This window comes from Malus domestica, chromosome 06 (genome assembly GCF_042453785.1).
Source record: "Malus domestica chromosome 06, GDT2T_hap1".
Lineage (NCBI taxonomy): Eukaryota > Viridiplantae > Streptophyta > Magnoliopsida > Rosales > Rosaceae > Malus > Malus domestica.
Genome location: NC_091666.1, coordinates 10,699,699 through 10,724,661, shown reverse-complemented (window position 1 = coordinate 10,724,661; position 24,963 = coordinate 10,699,699). Strand labels below are relative to the sequence as shown.

The 24,963-nt window shown below is 40.8% G+C and overlaps 2 protein-coding genes across 2 annotated transcripts; both read left to right on the top strand.

Moving 5' to 3' along the window:
• The first annotated feature begins 2,720 nt into the window (after nucleotides 1-2,720).
• LOC139196797 (uncharacterized) lies at nucleotides 2,721-4,135 on the top strand. The gene is made up of 2 exons (XM_070823140.1): nucleotides 2,721-3,768; nucleotides 4,092-4,135. Exons 1-2 carry the CDS (start codon nucleotides 2,721-2,723, stop codon nucleotides 4,133-4,135), a joined length of 1,092 nt encoding a protein of 363 aa, XP_070679241.1.
• Nucleotides 4,136-6,108: 1,973 nt separating this feature from the next.
• On the top strand, nucleotides 6,109-7,053 carry LOC139196796 (uncharacterized mitochondrial protein AtMg00810-like). The gene has a single exon (XM_070823139.1). It carries the CDS (start codon nucleotides 6,109-6,111, stop codon nucleotides 7,051-7,053), a length of 945 nt encoding a protein of 314 aa, XP_070679240.1.
• Nucleotides 7,054-24,963: the final 17,910 nt, after the last annotated feature.

Here is a 24,963-nt window from a genome sequence, read left to right as displayed (position 1 = left end):
CTCATTGGATTCTTGATAAGAGCTCTGCATTTCTAATCCTCAGGTCCACTCTCATGAGCCTTCTTATGTCTTAAGCTATAGCTAACAGTCTTAACAGATTCTAACAACTACTAACAGTCTAAAGTTTCTCTGACAAACTTTAGCTGCGGTGGCACTCTTCTGCTGATGTGGCATTTAGCTGATATGGTTTTATCTTCAACATCCCCCCTCAATCTCAACTGGGGCTTCCAAGTTGAAGATTGTAATAGTGTCTAACAAAAGCTGGATTGTGAAGTCCTTTAGTCAATACATCTGCAATTTGTTCATCTGTTAGTATATACACCACTTCTTTGTTCATCTGTTGGAATATACACCACTTCCAAATCTCTCTTCTAAACTCTCTCCCTTACATAATGGTAGTTTGTGTCTAAGTGCTTTATTCTTGAATGAAATACAGGATTTACACTTAATGCAATTGCAACATATTTGAATCACTGGAGGATTAGACAAAGCAACAACTAAATCTTTCAAAATATTTCTCACCCAAGTAATGTCAGATGCAGTATGTCATAGAGCTTTGTATTTAGCTTCAGTTGAACTTCTAGACACTGAGCTTTGCTTCTTTGATTGCCAAGAGATTGGATCCCAAAAACACCACATAACCAGTCACTGATCTTTTAGTATTAAGATTAGCAGCCCAATCTAAGTTTGAAAATGCAGTAAACTAAACTAATGTGTCTGCAGAATATGTAATCCCATGGTAATTGTACCTTGGAGATATCTAAGAATTCTTTTGACAGCTCCATAATGCAATTCAGTGGGTGCAGTCATGCATTGGCATACTGAATTTACTGCAAAAGCATTGTAGGGCCTAGTGAAGTCAAATACTGCAATGAACTAACCAAACTTTTGTATACAATTGAATTTGTCAATAAGGTACCTTCTGCATCAAATAACTAATATAAGGTTAATAAGGTATAGCTACAGACTCACATGAATCCATTCCTGCTTCGTGAATCAAGCCTTAAATGTATTTAGATTGATTTACTGACATATCACCATTTGACTTATAATTGATCTGTAATCCTAGGAAATAGGTCAGCTTACCCATATTCTTGAGTTCAAACACTTCAGAGAGTTCTTGAATAACCAATTGTACTTTTGATGGGATAGAACCAGTATGGTGATATCATCCACATATAGTAACAGAATAACCATATATGAACCATCATTCTTCACAAATAGACTTGTATAAGAAGAAGAAGAAACAATGAAATTCAAAGTTGCTAGGTAACTTTGTAAACTTTGAGATCCATGCTCTTAGGGCCTGCTTTAAACCATATAATGACTTGATCAATTTGCATACATATGTGGGATAAGTAGCATCAACAAAGCCCTGAGGTTGTTTCATATACATCTCTTCCTGTAAATCACCATGCATGAGGCATTTTTAAGGTCTAATTACCTAAGATCCCAATGGTTAACAACAATCAAGGCTTATACCATCCTAACTATTGTACGTCTTACCACAAGACTAAAAGTATCCAGATAATCAATACCATGCTCATGGGAAAAACCTTAAGCCACTAGTTTGGCTTTTTATCTTAACGCATTTGAGTTTTTTTTTAACCTTGTATACCCACTTACTTCCAACAATGGCTCTATCGTCTAGAGGTGGCACTAAAATCCATGTTCCTTGAGCCCTGAGTGAATTATATTCCTCTTGCATTGCCATTTTTCAATGTGACATAGTAGCTGCCTTTCTAAATGATGAGATGATGAATTATTGCATGAATTTGAATCTGGTTGTGTGGATGGACAAGCTACATTGGAGTTGTACCAGAGTGATGATGTATGAGAGAGTGATGATGTGAAGGCCTTGAAGTCAACATTGTTGATGAAGAACTGAGAACACCATTAGTAGGAGATTCTAGACTACTGATACTTGAAACTAAATTTGCACTGTTATCTGTAACTGAAAATGTATTGACCTCTTGAATACTATGAGAAAACTGTTCATGATCTTGCAGAGGTACTCTTAAGTCTGGTAAGTGAACAATGGCATGAGTCTGTATTGTCTTCTGAGCCTCTTTTGTACTACCTAAAACTAAATTGCTTATTTACCTAAAGGATAGACATCTTCATCATGACACAACTAGTAACTAACTATTAATATCCATTGTACATTTGTCACCACAAGATGATGTCATCTGGCATCCTAATAATACCCCCTCTTAAAACAGAACTTAAGGAAATAAAAGCCAGGTACGAAACTACACAATGAAAACATAACAGCTCAATGATTAACAATTTCTGGAAACTTGTGTTAAAGGTGCTCCATCTGCATGACAGACTGGACAGAAGGAATGTTATCATTCCTTGACAGCTAGGTTAGCATGTGGAGATGTATCATTATCTGGACAGCAAGAACACATGCATCGTGGACAGTAAGGTCACTGCATGTGTATTCTGACTGCTGCAACATGGACAGCAAGGATGCCACTTCTAGTCCTTTTGTTTATTGCATGCGTGTGTAATAAGATGTATATATAAACTCTGCTGCAATTGCAGCAGATAGATAATTCAAATCATATATTGGATCCAAACTTAATATGGTATCAGAGCGGTTCTAATCCCTGCTCTGCTCTGCCTTCATTCTTCCGCTGCCATAACCACCGTAGCTCCGCTCCTCCCCGCCATAACTACTACATATATCTCCCACAAACACCATTGTCAACACCATGACAGACCCAACCCAAATTACCAAACCTGATGAGGAATTCTCAGATCCATACACCATACACCACTCAGATCATACGGGGCTTATCCTAGTTTCCAAAACACTTGACGGAAACAATTATGGGCAATGGAGCCGTGCCATGTGCATGGGTCTCAGCGCAAAGAACAAGATTGGGTTCATTGATGGAACCATCAAAGCTCCACCACTCTTGGACACAAAGCATACAGCTTGGAAAAGATGCAACGACATGGTCACATTGTGGATTGTGAACTCGGTTCACTCGGACATAGCCAGCAACATCATGTACACCGAAACTGCTGCTGCAGTTTGGAATGATCTCAAGGACAGGTTCTCACAAAGCAGTGACTCAAGGATCTACCAAATTCGACAAGAAATTGTCGAGAATCGTCAAGAGCAGCTTTCAGTTTCTGCCTATTACACCAAGATGAAGGCCTTGTGGGACGAGTTAGCGTCCTACCATGATCCACTTGTTTGCACTTGTGCAGGTTTGAAGGGGCTTGCTAAACGGGAAGAGAAAGAAAGAGTCATGCAATTTTTGATGGGACTGAACGACTCTTACTCAACTGTACGAGGCTCGGTTATGTTGATGAGTCCACTTCCTGACACACGCCGAGTTCATGGTCTTATTCTCCAACATGAACGACAAATAGCTGTGGTCAATCGACGCGATATGGGAACAAACTCCCATGCAATGCAGGTTCAACAAGCTTCAGCGTCGCAATTGAATAACAACAAGCACTTCAACACATCTTCACGTAAGTCACTTAAATGCACTTACTGTGATGGAGATGGACACTTAGTGGACCGCTGCTACTACATCATTGGGTTCCCAATAGGTCATAAATGGCATGGCAGGAACATGAAACTCAAGAACAAAAGGACAGCAGCCAACAATGCCGAAATCATCACCTCTGCCACCACCAACAACTCGGCGGAATCTGTCGGTCCCATGTTCACTGCCGAGGAGTACAATCAGATCATTGCCATGCTCCGCAATGGTAATAGACAACCACTTGCAAATGCAACAGGTATTTTCCCACCTAAATGCAACATAGCACAAACAGATCCACACTCGACTATATATTGGATTGTTGATAGCAGAGCAACCGACCATATATCACATTCACCACCATCACACAGCATCATTGATGCTCATCATGAGTATGTTGGCTTACCAAATGGGGAGCATGCAGAAATCAAACATATTGGTTCCATGAGATTGTCACATGATCTCCCTCTTGATAAAGTTCTTCACGTACCAAAGTTCCGCGTCAATTTATTATCTGTTAGTAAATTGACAAGAGCTTTGCATTGTAAAGTGACATTCTATTCCAATTTTTGTGTTGCGCAGGACATGGACACGAAGAGGGTGATTGGCCTGGGCAAGCATTTTGATGGGCTTTACTATCTTACACCAAGACAAAACCCCCATCTCGCCAACCACATTCATCATACCAATAGCCTCTGGCATAGGCGACTCGGCCACCCATCATCTGCACCTTCACTTTCATTAGCCAAAAATAATGTTGAAGTAATGTTTGATTCCACACACGTTTGTGAAATTTGCCCTTTAGCCAAGCAAACTCGTTTACCATTTCATAAAAGTGAAATCAAATCTTCTGCACCTTTTGACTTAATTCATTGTGACATTTGGGGACCTTACAAAGATCAAACACATACTGGAGCACGATATTTTCTTACTATTGTAGATGATTTCACTCGTTTCACCTGGGTACACCTTATGAATTTCAAATCTGACACACAAACGATATTGAAATCCTTTTTCTCTTGGGTCAAAACACAATTCCAATGTGCCATTAAAATTCTTCGTACAGATAATGGTGGTGAATTCCTTTCCCTACGCCCTTACCTAGACTCATGTGGCACCTCATTCCAACATTCTTGCACTTACACACCACAACAAAACGGAGTGGTCGAACGTAAACATAAGCACCTTCTGAATGTTGGTCGTGCTCTTAGGTTTCAAGCCAACTTACCTTTACAATTTTGGGGAGAAAGTATTCAAACCGCCTGTTATCTAATCAATCGTTTACCTACACCCTTACTTTCCCATAAATCTCCATATGAAATTTTGCATAACACACCACCAAATTACACCCACTTACGAATTTTTGGATGCCTAAGCTATGCCACCAATCTCACACCCACCAACAAGTTTGACATCTGTGCTCGTCGTTGTGTTTTCCTTGGTTATCCTCTTGGCCAAAAGGGTTATAAGGTATATGATCTAGCCACACGTAGATTTTTTTATCTCACGTGATGTCGTCTTTCATGAGCACATTTTTCCTTACAAATCCTCACCCACCATGGACCAAACTAACGAACATATTACTCCCATTATTCATCCCACACCCGACACCACCTCATATCCCATGGTACCTAGCAATGAAGTTGAGCCGTCTTCACCGACCAACCTTGAGCCTTCTCCACCCAACTCAAACCTTCCCATATCACCTGCCACCACCGACACACCACATGAACTTGCCACTTACCACTTGCCGCAACATCCTTCCCCCCTTCCTCCACCATCTGCACCAAACCCCCCCGACCAACTTCCACTACGTCATTCTACTCGTCTCACCAACCCACCTGCTCACTTCAAAGATTATGTGGCTCATCATTCCACCTTGCTCACTCCATCGGAGGGCCTCTCTTTATCCATGTCCAGCACGCGCTATCCACTGAATCGGTATGTTTCCTATTCCTCATTATCTCCTGGACATCAGCGTTTTGTTTTTCATATTTCACACTTGGTGGAGCCTACTACCTATGAGCAGGCTTGTCAAAACCCTCATTGGGTTGCAGCCATGAACGCTGAACTCACCGCTCTAAAGGAAAATCAAACCTGGAGTTTTGTCCCTCTTCCACCAGGACAACGACCCATTGGCTGCAAATGGGTTTACAAACTCAAGTACCAATCTGATGGCACCCTTGAACGTTACAAGGCACGTCTTGTTGCCAAAGGTTTCACTCAACGTGAAGGTATCGACTACAAAGAGACCTTCGCACCGGTAGCCAAACTCATTACTGTGCGTTGCCTCTTGACTGTGGTTGCTGTCCGCAATTGGCCCTTACATCAAATGGACGTTCAAAACGCCTTCCTTCATGGCGAACTTCATGAGGCCGTCTACATGTTGCCTCCTCCGGGTTGTCATTGACAGGGGGAGAATGTCGTTTGTCGACTCCACAAATCTCTTTATGGTCTTAAACAGGCATCCAGAAGTTGGTTTCGAGCATTCTCGAAAGCAATATGCACCATCGGTTTCTGCCAATCCAAGGCAGATTATTCTCTGTTCACTCAAGTCAAGGGTACTTCACTCACCATTATATTATTATATGTTGATGACATGGTGATTACAGGTAACAATGAGGCAGAAATCAAGAACCTAAAGGCCTTCCTCAGCAGCCAATTTCGAATTAAAGATCTTGGACCTTTGAAGTACTTCCTTGGAGTTGAGGTTGCACGATCAAAATCTGGAGTCACAATCTGCCAACGAAAATATACATTGGACATATTGGAAGAGGCTGGCCTTCTTGGAGCCAAACCCATGAAAGTCCCAATGGAGGCCGATTTGGTCCTAACCCCTACAGGTAGCACTTCACTACATGAACCTGCGAGGTACAGGCGCTTGGTTGGAAAATTAATTTATTTGACCATCACAAGACCAGAAATAGCATACACGGTCAACACATTGAGTCAGTTCATGCAAGATCCACAACGACACCATCTTGATGCAGCGTATCGACTTCTTCGATACCTCAAAGGAGCACCTGGACAAGGCTTAATGTTTTCTTCCCAAAATGAATTACATTTAATCGGTTACTGTGATGCAGATTGGGCACGTTGCCCCATTACCCGTCGATCAGTTACTGGTTATTGTATCTTCCTTGGAAAGTCACTGGTGTCCTGGAAAAGCAAGAAACAAGTTACAATAGCTCGTTCCTCTGATGAAGCGGAGTATCGATCTATGGCTGCAGCTACTTGTGAATTAAGTTGGCTACGATATTTATTGGAAGATTTACGTGTTGAGCATTCCCAACCGGCAAGGTTATTTTGTGACAACCAAGCGGCTTTACACATAGCCGCAAATCCTGTGTATCATGAATGCACAAAGCATATTGAGATCGATTGCCACACTGTTCGTGAGAGGGTTGAAAGGGGAGAAATTAAAACTTCCTATGTCAGAACAGGAGAACAAGTCGCAGACTTGTTTACTAAGCCACTTCGTGCGCCTATTTTTCAAACACATCTAGGCAAGTTGGGCGTCATTAACAGTTACGCTCCGACTTGAGGGGAAGTGTTAAAGGTGCTCCATCTGCATGACAGACTGGACAAAAGGAATGTTATCATTCCTTGACAGCTAGGTTAGCATGTGGAGATGTATCATTATCTGGACAGCAAGAACACATGCATCGTGGACAGCAAGGTCACTGCATGTGTATTCTGACTGCTGCAACATGGACAACAAGGATGCCACTTCTAGTCCTTTTGTTTATTGCATGCGTGTGTAATAAGATGTATATATAAACTCTGCTGCAATTGCAGCAGATAGATAATTCAAATCATATATTGGATCCAAACTTAATAACTTGAGCTTCAAATCATGATACAACTCCCAAGTAACCTCATCCTTGGAATGGTTCTGCCATTGGACTCACACTTTGAGTAGCAACATCATTGTCCTTCTTGATCATTCTCCTATCTAGAGTCGCTTACTGCTGAAAAATAACTCCACATTACACCCTCCAAAAAAATGAGCAATGATATTTACTGTAGAGTAATCTTAAAATTTCGTTGCTTCCTCACATTCTGACTTCCTTTCAAAATAATTCAAACTCCCTTTCTAAATATTTGTTGCCTTCTTCCCCATCACTTTAAGCAAACATCAATATGAAGTAAAAACAGATGCTGACAATGTTTTGCAGTTGAAGCATTGTACCCATCTACTAACTCAAGCATCATTTTTGCACCATTGAAGTCAGGATCCCATTTTCTCTGGCCAATATATTCTCTGGCCAATATATTCTCTACTAAGATGGTAAAGAATATCAGGGTCTCTCATTGTCATCATTCTTCCATCGGTTAATAACCAAGACATGGAAGTTGTACTTTAGATGCCTTTCCCGATAATGTTCTTTAATATCAGCTATTATTTTGCAACTGTAGACTCACTAACATCTTTATATCCTTTATTTTCTACACATGCAGACTTAAAATCATGTTCATTAAGTTGAAATATTTCATTTTCCTTGGATAAGTTCTTTATAACATCTTATACTCAGATCTAATTGAGACCCTCCACCCTTGTCCTGAATTTCCATAAGGTAGTTGAACTCAAAACCAACAGCAACAATTACATCATTATAAAACCCACTAAAAAACCACATTTCATCAACTAGTTAAGCAGAAGCATTTGTAACATCGAAATGGTTTCAACTTCCCTTGTAGATTTCGAATTAAAGAGCCCTTGAAAAGTTGTTCTTCCGCCTTTATCACAAATGGACACATGGAACCCAAGCTTCAAAGAAACAATGTCTGTTGTTTGCTGCATTCTAACAAACACATTGTGGGCATACATTCCATCCAGGTCTTTCTGGCATTCATTCTCAACAATTGAGGGTTGTGCTTGCATAAACTGATAGAAACCCACAAAACCCCATGTGATTATCTCAAATTCGTCACTTTTCTAAAATTTCGAAACAAACCACGCCCACAAATATTTGTACCCCCAGTGTCGGAAATTGGCATATGATAGCCTAATTGAAGATCATAATCATTTGTTGAGTACGACCTTTCATCAAACACTTGGAGTGTAGATGAATCCTTTTTCATGAACCCAACATCAAAAACAGAAATTTTGAAAACGAAATCCTGGGCCACTGCATTCTTACAATTAGATTCACAAATAAACAAAGGCGTTGTCCAAAACAGATTGAATTTATCTCCAAAAGCAGTAGCCAAGCTGTTAGGAAATGCAGAACCCAAAAACGATAGCTTGAACCTTGTATTCCATGCCATCAAAATGAAGAACTGGAGAAACTATCACAAAATCTTCAGCTTTCTTGTCAATTAAATAAAAACAACCTTTCATTTTGCCTATCCAAATCATTAAGAAAATACCCAAAACTTTCTTGAAATTTGGGATTGGAACGAAACGTTGCAGAACCATCGTTGTGTTGTTTGACGTAGTTTCGAACCTTCTTGAATTTCTTTAATATGAGTCTTAAACAAGGATGAGTCTTGGGCTTGTATCTTGGACGAAATTTAGAAAGAGCTCATATGCTTTCTCTCGGGCTTGAATCTTTCGTGGGAGGATTGAAGCATGAGAACATTTTTATTCGATTTCAGAACAGAGAACACCATTTTGATGAATGGTCGCCACAAATTTGGTACTAAATCGTAACGCTGAGAATCGGGGCCGAAATTAGGGTTTTTCGCCTCTTGGAGATGTGGATCACCGAGAGTAGCTTCCGAAGATTCCCTAAGAGAACCTTCATTACACTTCGCCACTGGGGACTGCAATTGAAGAAGAATGAAGCCTTGGGTAATCTTGATTTTGTTCTTAAATTCGTCGAACACAGTTTCTAGATTGGAAACTCGCGATTCCATGGTTTTGCGCGATGTTTTGCTCGTCATACAACGGAGAAGGATTGAGAGGAACGAAAACTGGCTTATACTATATTTCATTAATTGCCTATCTTCTTATACGAGATATTGTTCGTAGTAATCACTAACTCTAAAACTAGTAACTAAACACCATAACATGATACCATCTGGCATCCTAACATAACCAAGTTCGCCCGGCAAATGAATCTTGGCCTACGCAATTATTTCATTGGGTTTCCATAAAATAAAAAAATTAAAATATTTTGCCACATGAAAGTAGTTGTCAGGCAGACCTTTTAATTTTATTTTTTTTAATTGTAACTTAAATTATGTTAACCTAAATAATCACAATATGATAAAATAGTTAATTATATTAAAAATAAAATATTCATATACAAAATATCCTATACCAACTACGACTATTGGGTCGTTGGTGAGCTGGCTAGTGGGATGGTGGCTAAAGGTTGCTCAGAGGACTAGGAAGCCAATGCCTGGGGTTTCCATTTCTTCATCCTAACAATGTATTGCAGAAGGCCCTCTTCTCACTAGCACACTTCTTTCCAAGCTTCTTTTTCTCGTTGTCATAGGTCTGCTAGCTCAATCTCTAACTGTTGGAGTCTGAAAAACTTTCTGCGTCAAGGTTGACTACTAGATGAAGAAGATCCCCCCCCCCCCCCTCTTCTAGGTCGCAGAGTTATTTGCCTTTTTGTCATCCAACCTTGTCCATCAACAACTATAGAAGCCTATAAAAAAAAAAACCCTAGATCAGGTGCCAGCTCCTCCATTGGCGTGTCCGGTTGCTGCTAGGAGAGGTTGGTGAGGTACTCATCCTTTTTCTGCAACATAGAAGCCTATAAAAAACCAATTAAGATTGTCGATCATAATTCTAAATTTTGTGTAAAAATTAAAATTTTGAACAAAATACATACATAAATGTCGACTGCCACTTGGTTGCCATAATTGACATACGTATGCTCCTATGCCTCGACTTCTGGGAAAAGCGAACCCTCATCACGCTGTTCTTCAACTCGGGAAGTGAAGGGCCGAGAACCAGAGTGACGAAGGTATGACTTATCTTCCCCGTTAACCTTATTTGCTATCGATTTCTACCGTAAATTATAAAAATCAATTAATTTAAAAAAAAAACTTAAATAGAAAAACAAAACAATAGAATTAAATTAAAAAAAAGCTTATAAAAAATTCCAATTTCTAAAAATAACTGCATAACCATTCTCACTAGTCAATCATCTTCACAAACTTTAGGGGTGGATCGGTAGGAGCTTAGTCCACACCTAGATTGTATACTCCTTCGTACCTAGGTGCTACATGTCGATAGAGAAGTTGGTTTGAAATAGACCACAAAACAAGTGTATTAGTTTAAAAAAATACATTTAAGGGTTTTTATCACTCATGGTCCCTGAAATTGATCAAACTCATCATTTTGGTCATTCACTTTCAAATTCAAGAGGCCTGTAACAATCAATATATAGACGAATGAGCCGACTTGATTTTTTGGCATTATAACCACAAAGAAAAGCTTTTAGATTTTTATTCTTTAGTATCTTAAAAAAAAAAATTGAATCATAAATCATAGAATTAATAAATTTCAAACTTTACCCCGTTGTGCCCCTTGCTTGGCCCTTCCTATAAGGGGTTGTTGTGTAACAAGTGCATAATGTCCACTGGAACATCCACATATTTTATTATCAACTTGATGAATTAATTTCAAGATATAAAGATTTCCTATTAAATCAGGTTGTTCAAAAGGATATTCTATTCTTCCATCAAATATTCTACTTTTTCCTGGATACTCAGGTTCAAATACCTATGGATTCACTGTTTGCTTACTGGCTTCATATAATTCAGAAAACACTAGTTTTGTCAAAGCCACTTGTTCATATCTCTCATCAAAATGTGCTATTCGATAATGTCTATCTAGCAGACCCCCCGCTAACCCTAGCAACATTCAAATATCTATCCTACATTACCAAGCTACCTAGACAAAACAGGTGCACCTTTTCATCTTTTCTACTAATGTGATATGCGATCTCAACCTTTGAATCCCTGGATGTAATGTTTTGAATGGTGCCGCACCCTAGCAGCTTGTGAACTATTTCACCTTGATCTTACCTTTTGGGCATTCATTTTAATAAGTCTTGAGGCTTGCTTCTTCCATATAGTTTTTCGACTCAAGTCTTTTAACTGCTGTTTGGGGGGGGGGGGGCATAAGACAATCAATGTCGTCCTTGACATTTACTACCCTATAAATTCAATGAAATGGTGATGCATGATTACACAAAATAACGATTTTTATCGCAAATGGTCCCTGATATTGATTCAATGAAATGGTGACAGATGGACTACACAAAATAAGTAAAAGCAAAAAAAAAAAAATTCCATACTTATTAAAATCTCTTTCCTCATCTCCTTTTGCATCTTGGGGAGAGCTTCTTCCATGAAGGGGTGAGCAGATGGCAATTGGTATGGATCACGACACCCATGTTTGAGTCAATAAGTTGGTGACTTTTAGGCTCGCTCGTAGATGGAGTGGTTTGTAATCAACCACAATTCAATTTTGCGACAAGCGGGGTAATCTGGTTGGAGGCCAAGCCTCTACAAATCCCCTGCACTTTGACCTTCTTCCCAGTTGGGAGTTCTCTATCTCCCCTCGAGGGCACGGTCGCCGAATTGACATCAGTCTTTGCCTTATCTATATAGGCTGGGACAATGTCGTTCTATCTTCAGCTGTGAGCACACCACATAGATCTTAGTAATCGGCCAGCCCAATGCAGCAGATGTATTAGAGCCAGCTATTGATTCGGCGATGGCCGCTTGAGTTTCGTTGACATTGTTATGAAAATTCAGCCTAGCCCAGACTTCTAGCCTACCTAGGCTTAGGTATGGGTTCGAAAAACTGAAAACCAAAAAAAACCGAACTGAACCGAAGTATAGGCAAAACGACGTCATTTCATATTTAATTATAAATAAATATTATTTTTTCCCTTGAACGGCGTCATTCAGTCCAATTTGTAGAGGCCCCTTCTTTAGTCTGAAACCCTAAATAGAACCAAACCCATTCCTTTTCTCTTATCCCTCTCCTCTGTACATACTCTCATTTGGAACCATCTCGTTCCCAGCTCCGCTGTCTTCCACTTCGTCTTCTTCCTTTCCAGCGACCTATGACCTGTCTCACATCTCACTGTCGCCGTCTCACTCTTAGTCTCTCACCCCCATGACCGGTGACCTGCGACCCATGAGGCACGATTTCCTCTCGCCGTTTCGAGTCTCGAGTCTCGACCCACAAATTCCCTCATTTGCAAGGTTAGTCTTTCACCCCCTGATGCGTTTTGTAGAATTTTTTTTTCAATTTCGTTGGTTCTGATGAATCTAATATGTAGCTTTTCAATTTCATGGTTTTGCAATTTGTTTTGGGTATGCTGGATTTGATTAGGTAACTTCATTTTTGAACACTATTAGACTATTAGTTGAGGTTTGATTAATTTGTGAGAGTACATAGGGTTTGATTAATTTGTTTTAGGTATGCTGCTGGATTTGGTTCTGCAGCTTTCACTCTAGGGTTTTCTCAGGATAATGTGAGCCTTTTCGAGTCCATGGAGAGAGTGGGGAGTGTCGATGTAGGTTATTGGAGTAGCTTAAGGGGTAGCTTCCTCAATTATATTAGGGTTCTCCTCATTCTCAGTTAAGCAACATGTAATTAACCAGTAAATAATAAGTTATGGAATTTGTATGTTCTTGCTCGTGGCCTCCACTTCAGTCTTCATTAGTATCTGTCTGTTTAAAAGTTAAAAAAAACATAATTATAAATAATCAAGTTTTACCGGAGGAGGATTGCTGATTGCATCTTTATGACTTATGAGTTGCAGATTACTTTCCAAATGTCAAATTGATTAGTATTTAGGTGTCAATACTTTCGAGTAATATGATGAGGAATACTAGCTCAACGGCTAAATTTCAAAGAGAACCAAAATATGTTTGATTTTGATTTTTAATTATTTGTCACTCAACAGCAGAAAGACTAAAGTTTGTTGTGTTTGAGAGTGTAAATAACTAGTTTAATCCATCTTATATGTTTTGTATCTTTTGATAATTACAGTCATAGACCTTGCTTTTATATGGAAGGATTATAGTCATAGACCTTGCTTATTATGTGCATCCGTAGCTTTTCCATGTGCATCCTACCTTTGCTTATTATATGTTTTGTATCTTAATTAGATGAAGTCAAGTGCATCAAAGGCCTCGAGCTCAAGCTCAAACTCAATGAGATCATCAAATAGCTCCCGTGAAAAAATAAATTCATCTACGTCTACTCCATCACAAGTAAGTTGTCATCTCTATACTTTCTCTATGGCTCTTATGTCTCAGTTTATTTAATAATTAATTGTAATGATTCTTTCTATTATTTTTGAAGGACATTGTTGGTGAATCAACTCCACCTCAACTCCCCATGGTAACAACTCAACAAACTCCTTTTACTCATGGTGGATCCAAAAAAAATCCTCCAATGCAACTCCAAAAGAAGGTTGCTCAAGTGATCAAGTAAGTAAAGAAGACACTTTATTGGATTCACTAAAAAGTCATGAAAGGTCTACAATTTGGAGCACTTTGATAGGACATTTAAGGGAGGTAGAGTTAAAGGAGTGTGCAAGTATTGTAGTAAATCGTATATGGCTGACACGGATAAAAATGGTACAACTAGTATTAGAAAACAGTTAGCTAGATGTAGGAGTTACGGTCCTAATAAGGAAATATTTGTTTCAAATAGGCAAAAGATCTTAACCTTTGTCGGCATAAAAGATAAGTTGGAAGCTATAGGTTTTTCTCAAGTGGAAGTTACTAAGGCTTGCGTTGAGATGATAATTATAGACGAGTTACCTTTTTCTTTCGTCGAGGGAGAGGGTTTTCGTCATTTTTGCATGCATACGTTGATAGGAGCATATTTATGCGACTTAGTATGTTTGTTTTCGTGCATTTATGTTCTTAGTTCTTAGTTATGTTAGTAGTTTAAGCCATTTTTGTGTGTTTGTAGGTTCTATGGGCCAAGGATGCAAGAAGATGCATTTTGGAGCACTTTGGAGCATTTTTGGGCCAAGATTGGATGGTGCAAACATGGAGACATGAGGATGGACGAATTTGATGATTCAATGGGCTAGAAATCTACATGTGTGTGTGCAAAGTGTTGGCCTACAACTTCAAACATCATAGCTGCCATGTGATGGCAGAAAATGTGTTTATTGCTAGCTAAATGGATGAAGAACATGCATGTGCAAGTATAAACACCACATGGGCAGCAAGAAGGAAAGAAAACAGCAACACACACACCACATGGGCAGCAAGGAATCAGAAATTAAAGCATGGAAGAGTGGGAAGTGATGATGACAACACAAACACACACACACGGCAATGGAATGGAGTTGGCAGATTTATACAACTTTGGTAGTGAATGGACAGCAAGGAATGGCAAAAATTGGACCACTATGAGGTGGATTTCTGGTTGGTCTTCCACTTATAACTTTGGGTGGCTTTGGAATGATTGTTTCTAGGTGGAAAGAGCACAAAAACAGCACACACACATGCAAAAACAAAGCTGGCAGCATCCTTTCTTCTTTGCCGTGAGTTGTCATGTCCATTGCCTTGAAATTCTTTTCATTTCCAACCTCTATATAAGCACCATTCAGCCTTCAAGGAAGGGGGAGCCATTCATACACATTTCCATTAGTTCCAAGGCTTGCAAAGAAGGAGGAGTGCTTGGAGTTGTGCTAGCCATTCCATTGGAGTTGTTGGAGCATTCTAGGTGTCTTCTACTTTGTTTCTCTATGTTTAATATCAATTGTTTTTGTTTAATTGCAAGTATGAGGAACTAAACCCTTACTTAGCTAGGGTGAAGTTCGAAGCCATGAACATGTTTGAGATATGAATTGATTTCTTCCAATTGTGATTTAATAAGTTGTGAATGCAATTCAATTAACTACTTTCTTCAAAACTAATTCTTGTATGTTCATTAAGGATGCATACTTAGTTTTCATGCATGAATTTGATGCTAGGATATAAATGAGTTTCACCTAATCGTTACAAGTTTATATTCATTGGTAGTGAAGGTTGCTAGTCACAATCGCGTTAATTGAATTCTTGGCAAACGTATCATGCATTCATAGTTACGAATGCCTCGTTAACACTTATGATTTTCATAGAACGTAATGATCTTTAATTGTATCTCTATTATGCATTCATGTAGAGGACTTTTGGAGAATAATTTGGATTGTCGTATGCATTCATCCAATTCAATAAATCAAGGAAAATCTGAGAATTAATTAGTGCATCACGGTTAATCTGGGGTGTTGAGTTTCATAATCTATTGAAAAGCAATTGGAAATCAATTCATGTACAAGTGTGTCATGTGTGAAGAATGGATCTCTAGCTAATCCATCAACCATCTATTTAGTTTTACTTTTTGTTATTATCTCAATCTCATCCAAACCAATACCTCCCATTTACTTTCTTGTATCGAAGTGTGTTTAAGTTTGTTTAGTTTGTGCCTTAAAGTGTTTTGAACTCTTTGAGTCTAGTTTAGTGTTTTAAAACCTACTTTTGTGTTTTTAAGTTTCTTCTTATATTCTTGAGTCTTATATTTGTTGATTAGCATCCCTAGTTAATCCCCGGTCTAGAACGATCCCTACTTGCATCATTACTACAATTGTCATCAATAGGGTTTAATTTGTGTGTCAAGTAATTCTCACATCATACGTGTCCTTTGTGGAGAGTACCTAATCGTAAGACAATAGCTAAAGATGTACTTGGCTTGTTTTACTCTAAAAATGAGAAATTGAAAAGTCAGTTGAAGACATTTAGGGTGTGTTTAACAACAGCGACATGGACTTCTATTCAACAAACAAATTACATGGTTATCACCGCTCATTTTATTGATGATGATTGGATGTTACATAAAAAGATTTTGAACTTTAGTGTCATTCCAAATTATGGATGCAAATTTCTTCCTCCTTGATCTTGGACAAAATTGCACCTACAAAACAATTTATAACACCTTTGGTTAAGGCCAAAAGCCTCACACGCCCACGATGAATGGGGGGGAGGCTTTGGCTAAAGAACTTCTAATGCCAAAGTTAAAATTTAGAGAGAAGAATGTTTAGAGTGTTTTTGGAGTTTTGCAAGAGTGTGGACCTAGGTTTTTAGAGAAAATGGGGTTGAATATTTAGAGCATGGCCGGTCCCCCTTTTGAGAAAAGGTGGCCTGCCCTTTGGGGTATTTTTGTGTGAAATGGGTGATTTAATTGGTAATTAATGGATTAATTAGGAATAAATCCATTAATTAGCCAATTAACTCAATTTATATGGAATGTTTTGAAGGTTATGAAATAATTACCTTGTGGAAAATATAGGATGAGGATGGATGACATAACTTTGAATTTGTTACCTATTTTGGGCATTTTTGACTTGATTGAGGGATGAATGTCCATTGCTCGCGTGTAGGAATCCCGATGTGCCTCGAGGGTAATTTTATCCTTTTCACCCAAAAATCCACGTGTCGCCTCTTGATTATTTTTGGCTCCACAAATGCCCCCACACCTGTTAGGTTGCTTGCAGGAAAAGGTAGCAGGTGTAGAGATCGTCTTGCTTAAGGAAACATAAGATTGTTTCCTATTTTGATGTTAATTCCCTCTTTAATTGGAAATAAGATCCTTCTAGGAAAGGGAAATAAATTTCTCTTAAAGCCTATTTAAGTCCACCTTAAGTGGGTTATTAAATAAACTCTGGAGAGCAATTTATTATACCTAAGAAGAAAGAGAGAACTTAGAGGATATTTGTTCCTCCTCATCTAGCAATCTTCTACATCTTGCCCATGCAAAGTACCGTCTTTCGTTACTTTCTTCGTCTTCTCTGCGCCGCACCAAATTAAGAAAAAATTAATTTTCCTTGTCTTCTTCTTGGATAGTGCTGTCGCGGGGCAGCCGTCCAGGTGGTGTGGCACGTCGGCTGGTAGGGGCCAGAAGTCGGCTCGGCATGGGCCAAAGAGGTGTTGTGGCAGGGACCACTGCTTGGGCCACTTGGCTTGGCTAATGCCAAGGGCAGATTGCGAGGTTGGGGCTGCGAATTGAGGCGATGAGGTGCAGTGCTAGGCGAGTCGCATGGTTCTTGTCTTTTGGGTTCTTGGTCCTAAAGTAGGCTAAGCTGGCGATTGAGAGAAATGAAAAGGTCACGGGCCTCATGGGCTGCTAGAATGTTAGGGATGTAGGCCTAATGCCTATTGGTCTGAGAGAAAAAAATGAGGGAAAAGCCAATATGGGTTGAGCTCCCCTATTGAGTACCGTGAATGGCGTTGACTGCTTAGTTCTCTTCGTGGGGAGAAATGTGGGCTGCTCTTGAGAGAGAAGGTAAAGAGGGTCAAGGTGGATGCATTGGCTCATCTGAATGCTGTCGTGGAGCCTATTATGAATAAAGGTGGAAATAAGAGATTTTCTCTGCCTGCTCAAGAAATGCTGGTTGAGAAAACTGAAGACTTCCTCCGCTACTTGTGAGGGTTCGCCTGTTGCAGAGAATCATGTGATTGACATGACTTATTCTAATGGGAAGAAAAATGAGGCTTCTAGATCTGAGCATGTGGCGCCTGTCATGTCAAGAATGGCTTGTACGATTGTTGATAGTATTGCTCAATGTAGAGGTCTTGTCATGCCCCCAGTGCTGAAGTCTGTGCTAAAATGTCCATTGGGAGCAAAGTCTGGTTCTCCTTAAAAAATGCTTGCTATTATGAAGCGTGATAAGGTGGACTCTGCTGCTAAAGTGGCGCTAAGGCCTACTCCCTCTGCTGCTGAGATTAATTCACCTGCTGGGGAGGAAGAGACTGCTCGTGTGGGCAGCTGTGAGAAATCCACTATGCCTGCTTCTAGGGAGGCTGTGAAGATCTGTATGCTCGTGAAACCAGATCTGCATGAAGAAATAGATGCTTGTGCCAAGTTTGTTGATGGCGTTTAGAAAGGTTCGTTTGCCCAAGTTCCTTTGTGAAGCATACGACCCAATATAGAATGACTGCTCTGCTTGCTATGATGCAGATATAGTAAGGTTGCCTAGGAGGTGGCGAAGACTATGGCAACTAAAGCTTATTCCTCGACTGAGGAGATCAAGAGGTTGGATTCTGAGCTCGTTACTGTGAAGGGGTTAAATATTTTTGCCCCCACTTCTCTATATCTTGAGACTGCTTGCCAAGATATTGTTGACTTGAAGACTAAGCTTAATGCGATCCAAGTTAACTTTGAAAGTGCAGAGAAGGAGATTGGATGTTACGTACCTCAGATTCAAGATCTTGAGTTTGCAGTTTCTGAGCTTCGTTTCGCTGTTTATGCAAAGGATGAAGAGTTGATTGCTTCTTATAATCAAGCGATCCACTTCAAGAGAATCATCGATAGGCTTGAAGCCCAAGTGTTGGAACTTCAAGGTGTACTGAAAATCAACAAAAGTCTGAAGAAGGAAGTGGATGAGTTGTAGCGTGTCCGTGTTGGTCTACTCAAGGAGGATGAATAGCTGAAAGGTGAGAAGGATGGGCTTGAGGTTTCAAGACCTTCTCTTTTTTTCCAAAAGACTTGCTTTCTTTTACTTTTAAGGCTTCCATTGGTAAAGTAGTTGGAGAAGTTAGTGCCCAGGCTGGGGCAGCCAGGGGTGAAGCGCTGAATGATGCAACTGCTAAGAGCGTCGTGGCTACTGAAGGTGTGGTGACCGAGTAGTCGTGGAATGTCCAAGCTGTTGAGGTGTAGCCTTCTAGGTAGCCTTTAGGATTTTCTTTATTGTTCCTTGTAGCTCTTATTTTGCTTGAACTCCTTCGGCCTTTGCTAGTTGTTTATAAACATGTATCATTTGCTTTTCTTCATCTTCACTTCTTTTGTTCATGCTGTAACCTTTAGACTTTATAGACCAGTGGCATGCGTGCTACTTTTTTATAAGCAGACAGGCCTGTGTAGCCTATGTAGCAATAGGTGTTGGGGTAGAACTTTGCAAAGTTGTTAGCCATAGGGTTGGCAGTCAGATGCCTTACTTATAGAAGTAGACAAGTCCGTGAAATAACTAGGCTGTTAACCTTGGCTTTCTCTAATTTCGTAGGTTGTATAGCAAGTATCACAACACTTTAAGACTTGGTGTAGGTTGTTTTGTGCTTGGCAAAGGTGAAGCTTATCGACTACGTAGCATGTCGTCAGTGGATAAAGCCTCGTATATGCACGCTAGCTTGTTTAACCTTTCACAAGAATGTGTGGTTGTATAAGTCTAACGTGGTTTTACTGCTCAAAAGGCAAGCTGTAGGCAGTCTTCCAGAAATCGTAGTTTACCTTAGTGCATTTTGTAACAACTTTAGGGTTCCAGGGTAGCCATCTGTAGGGCATACTGCATAATGTGCCCTTTTCGTCTCTAGGGCCAGGTTCCTAGCGGATTAGCCAAGAGACCCAAAATCCTTCAATTAGCTAAGCCTTGAAAAAGACCATTGTGGCTACTTCTAGGAATCCTGGCGCAAGCCATCGTGCATCTAGTTATAGTAGGGCAGCTAGGCTCATCCACGTCTGGATATTCGGAGTGTAGAGTGTATCCTCCCCGTCTTGGAGAGCTGACCCATATGGGTGTCGGGGAATTGGTTTACCTTCTCATACTGGAGAGCATGGTTGGTCCCTCGGGGGGCGCACTTCCTACGATAAGTCCCTAAGAAGGGTGCAGTCTTCTTTTAAAGTGCAAGAGTGATCAGTTGTTGTAAACATGCAACCGAGCCAAGTTGTGATTACTTCTGAATTCCTCATTGAAAAAAGAGTGAAACGAACAAGAACTTAGCTGTAAGGTAGGAAATGCATAACAATTGGATAGTCCTTGGCTTGTGAGGTGGTGTCCGTCGACCTGCTTGAGTCTTCGGGCTTTGATGTAGCGGGAGGTCACACATGGTACTTCATCAGATTGTAGGCGCTCTACTATTTTTCGATCTTTTTATCGTTTCATGGTGGCGAGGGTGTAATTACTCTTGCCGCCTACTCTGCTTATCTTGTACGGACCTTCCCAGATGTGATCCAACTTTTTGAAGCCTTTTCTATGGGCAGTGATGAAGGCTTTTCTTAGGACTAGATCTTCGAGCTGGAACTGTTGGATATTGACCCTTTTGTTGTAGATGGAAATGAGCTGTTACTGGTAGGCTGCGATGTAGGTGATTATTTGCTCGCACTTTTCCTCTACCAGATCTAAGCTTGTGGCTATCTCCTTAATGTTTTGCTTAATACTTGGTAGTAGAGCGGTGATACTTGGCTTGATAACATTGGGATGGATGATTGCTTCTGAGCTAAATGCCAAAGAGGAAGGAGTCTCACTGGTTACTCGTCTTTTGGTGGTGCGATATGCCCATAGACATCTGGGGAGTTCGTCTGGCCATTTTCCCTTCTTGTTGGTGAGGGATTTCTTGAGGCAATCGAGGATCATTTTGTTGGATGCTTCGGCCTGCCTATTACCTTGAGGATATCTTAGCTGTTGTCGGTGACAATGGGTTAAGAGATGCCAAATCGACAAATGATGTTCCTCTAAATAAAGAGTTCTATGTCCGTGTGAGTCGTGGTCGTCATGAGCTCTGCTTCTACCCATTTGGTGAAGTAGTCGTTTGCCACGATCATCATGCCTCTGTCCCTAGTAATAGGCGGCATAGGTCATACCAGGTTGATTGCCCATTGCATGAACGGCCAAGGATTCGTTTGCAGATGTAGCTCGCTGGTAGGCAGTGATGGTACCAGCTTGGTAGCGTTGACAACGGTCGCACTTTTGTACTAACTCTTTAGCATCTTGGTGCATGGTAGGCCAACAATAGCCTGTGTTAAGAGCCTTCTGTGCTAAGGATGACCTCCGTAGTGATTTCCATAAATGCTTTTATGGATTGAGCTTAGAACCTTCAAGTTATCGGAAGGCGCTAGGCAACGGAGATGTGGTTTGGTGTAAGATTTTCGGATGAGAATGCAGTTTCACATGTAGTAGCGTGCTGCCTTGATTTGAAGCTTCTTAGACTTCAATATTTTCCTAGGGAATGTGCCATTGACCAGGTAGTCTGGGTGACAAGGACTACGCCTGCTCTCAAACCTTTGTAGTTGGATACGCCGTAGACATACAAATGCCAGAAGTCTCCATCGGGTGGGGCAGGCGCTGTTAGGGCATGTTCGGTTACCTCCGGGGCATCATTGGGTCGCTCTGTTATGTCGTGAATATGTGGCAGGGAGCCGTGGAGCTGTGGCCATGTTACACGCATCAGGAGATGCTCAACTGCTAGTATATGTTGCTCCTATGTAGAATCTTTTGGGGCGACGAAGACAAAACTTGCTTCCAAGTGTGTACTTCCAATGTTCGTTTGCCATTGGTGTGTCTTTTGGGCCGAGTTGTTGCGTTCGTCAGAAAACTTTGCATTCACCAAGGTCTTACGCCTTTATCGTCGTGTGTCTAGATTGGGCAGAATAGTGCGTCATGAGGATGGCTGCATGCGTTTGAAGGTAAAACTTGAGCTTCTGGGTTACAACAACTATTGCCAAAGTTAGCTTTTGAATTTCTAATAGCATCGATGAGAGCTTTTAAACTGTAGAATACATGTAGTCGGGCCCCCAGCTCTTCTCGCATGATGGTAAAGCTTATTGCTGCTTTAGATACCGTCAAACATGTGAATAAGTCATCCGTTGCTTCTGGTTTGGATAGTATAGAGGTGATGTCAGGTACTTCTTTAAGTCCATAAATGTGTATCGGTAAGCCTCGTCTTAAAGTGCATACTTCTCTGCCAGAGCGAAAGAGTTTGCCAGAGTTAGATCTTCTTTCATGATCAATTTTTCGAATAGCAGGTGGTCTATTGGAAGTCATTTTTGAAAGGCTGCTTTAGCTATCGAGTCATTGCATCCGACTATCATTGCCTTCTCTGCTTTGAACCTCTTCACATAGTTGCGAAACGACTCCTTTCGATTCTTCTTGACGTTAAACAAATGGTCAGACTTCTTTTTGATCTAGCGATGGGATGAATATTCTTTGGTGAAAACCAAAGAAAGTTCGTTGAAACTCCGGATGGATTGTGGTGGCAGGGTGTAGAATCAATCTTGCACCTCGCCTGGTAGAGTGGTGGTGAATATCTTACACATGAGATTGTCATTGTTTTGATAGAGGATCATTGCACTTCAGTAGTGCTTTAAGTGTCTCTCCGGGTCTTCATCCCTTTTGAAAGATGTGAAATGTGGCATGCTGAACTCACGTAGAGGCTCTACCTGCTCGATTTTGTCCTTGAAGGGTGACTTGTTTATGTTGGTCATGTTCTGTCATAGTGCCTCATTGATGACCTCGTTACGTTAGAAATTACACAATCGTTTGGCCAATAATCTCTCTACTTCTTCTTGAATTTTCTTTTGTTGGGGTAGCGGATCTCTCGGCTGCCTACAGCCTCGACTTGCTGGTTTAGGCTGCTCTTCCATGTGTTTGGCTCGTCTATGCCTCGGATGCGGTGTGTGTGGGCATCCCTAGCAGGCAAGCGAGTTCTTCGTAGGCTGCCAATTGAACTTGAGCTGGATTGAGTGATTGCTTCTCTTCGTCCGTCATGCTGCATACTCCGATGTGGGATGGATGATGCTTCTTGCGGGCTTAACCGCGAATGAAAACTTTGCCTGGAAGATTGCTCATGTTGACTATCGGAGTGTGACCTCAACCATGAATGTATGCTTGTCCGTGGGCCTAGTCGAGAGTGCACGCTCATCCTCGCGTTAAAACGAGAGTATACGTTATCTCGGGGGCCCAATCGAGTGTGTACACTGCCCGAATGCTTAGTTCATGGTTGGTCGAGTGGCTACTTGTTAGGACGCTGCTAAAGAGGTTCTTTATCTGCCCTTGTCTTACTTCGGGACACCTCATTTGGGGCACGTTGCATCTCAGTGCGCTGCAAGAGCTGGTTCACCAAGGTCGTCTGTTATGCAAGGGTGCTCGTCAACTCTATAACTTGTCGAGATAACTGTTGTTCTCCATTTGGGTTGGAAAAGCTTGGAAGGAATACGTCTCCTTTAGCAGTAGAAGTGGGGTAGACTTCGGCAGAGAGATTTGAGTTGGGAAATGTCAAATTTGAAGAAAAATATGATGAAAATGCTTTTGGTTCGATCGTTGGTCTGAAAATTTGGAGCCGAGATGGTTAAACTAATCTTGGATTGATTTGGGCTACTTGGAAGGCCACGAGAGCAGACTGGGCCGCAGGAGTAGGTTGGGCCACGAGAGTGGGCTGCTCGGCAAGAGTAGGTTGGGCCACGGGAATAGGCTACTTGACGGGGGTAGGTTGGGGCACGGGAATGGGTTGCTCGGCGTATGGCATACGTGGGTGCGAGGCTAGGGCTCAACTCGGCAACGCGTTAGGCTCGTGTTAGGCTTGGAGTGACTTGGCTTGGGCCGTGGCTTTGGTGTCGTGGGCCTTGGATGGCACGGCTTAGGCTTGGGCCAGTGCAAGCTTGGATGACACGGCTCAGGACATGGTAGCAGTGCCATAGACCTCGTTGCGGGTAGTGGTGACTGTGGTGGCCACCGCGGTGGAGCCCCGTAGTGATAGTGCCACTCCTATGATCACATTTAGCCTCGTGGATCACCGTGGTCCAATTTCTTGAATATTGGAATTTTCACTTGTGAAATTTTCTAAATTTCTAGCCATTGTAATTCTCTTTTACGTTTTATCAAAGAATCTTTGCAAATAAAAAAATTCTAAAAATAAGAACGTATGAAAAATCTACAAATGGGAATTGTCACTTGTGGAATTTTCTAAATTTCTAGCCATTGTAATTTTCTTTTACTTTTTATCAAAGAATCTTTGCAAATAAAAAATTCTAATAATAAGAACGTATGAAAAATCTACAAATGGACAAGAAAGTAGAAAAAACATTTTGATGGAGTCTTCTACGAGTGTGTGACTCAGTTCTTAATGAAAGCACCAATTTGTGGATGCAAATTTCTTCCTCCTTGATCTTGGACAAAATTGCACCTACAAAACAATTAACACCTTTGGTGAAGGCCAAAAGCCTCACGCGCCCACGATGAATTAGGGGGGGGGGGCTTTGGCCAAAGAACCTCCGATGCCAAAGTTAGAATTTAGAGAGAAAAGTGTTTAGAGAGTTTTTGTAGTTTTGCTAGTGTGGACCTAGGTTTTTAGAAAAGGTGGCCGGCCCTTTGGGGTATTTTTGTGTGAAATGGATGATTTAATTGGTAATTAATTGATTAATTAGGAATAAATCCATTAATTAGCCAATTAACTCAATTTATATGGAATGTTTTGAAGGTTAAGAAATAATTACCTTGTGGAAAATATAGGATGAGGATGGATGAAATAACTTTGAATTTGTTACCTATTTTGGGCATTTTTGACTTGATTGAGGGATGATTGTCCACTGCTAGTGCGTAGGAATCCCGATGTGCCTTGAGGGTAATTTTGTCATTTTCACCCAAAAATCCACATGTCGCCTCTTGATTATTTTTGGCTCCCCACAAATCATAAAGGAGAATTCATTGCTCAACTTTTGGAGGAGTGTTTGGTGGAGTGGGGCATATAGAAGGTGTTAACTATT

What these genes read in the sequence shown, in the direction of transcription:
- LOC139196797 (XM_070823140.1), top strand. Translation starts at nt 2,721, where the DNA reads ATGACAGACCCAACCCAAATTACCAAACCTGATGAGGAATTCTCAGAT. An exon ending in ACCACTTGCAAATGCAACAG is followed by an intron (nt 3,769 to 4,091) that starts GTATTTTCCCAC and finishes TGTGTTGCGCAG; the next exon opens with GACATGGACACGAAGAGGGT.
- LOC139196796 (XM_070823139.1), top strand. Translation starts at nt 6,109, where the DNA reads ATGGTGATTACAGGTAACAATGAGGCAGAAATCAAGAACCTAAAGGCC.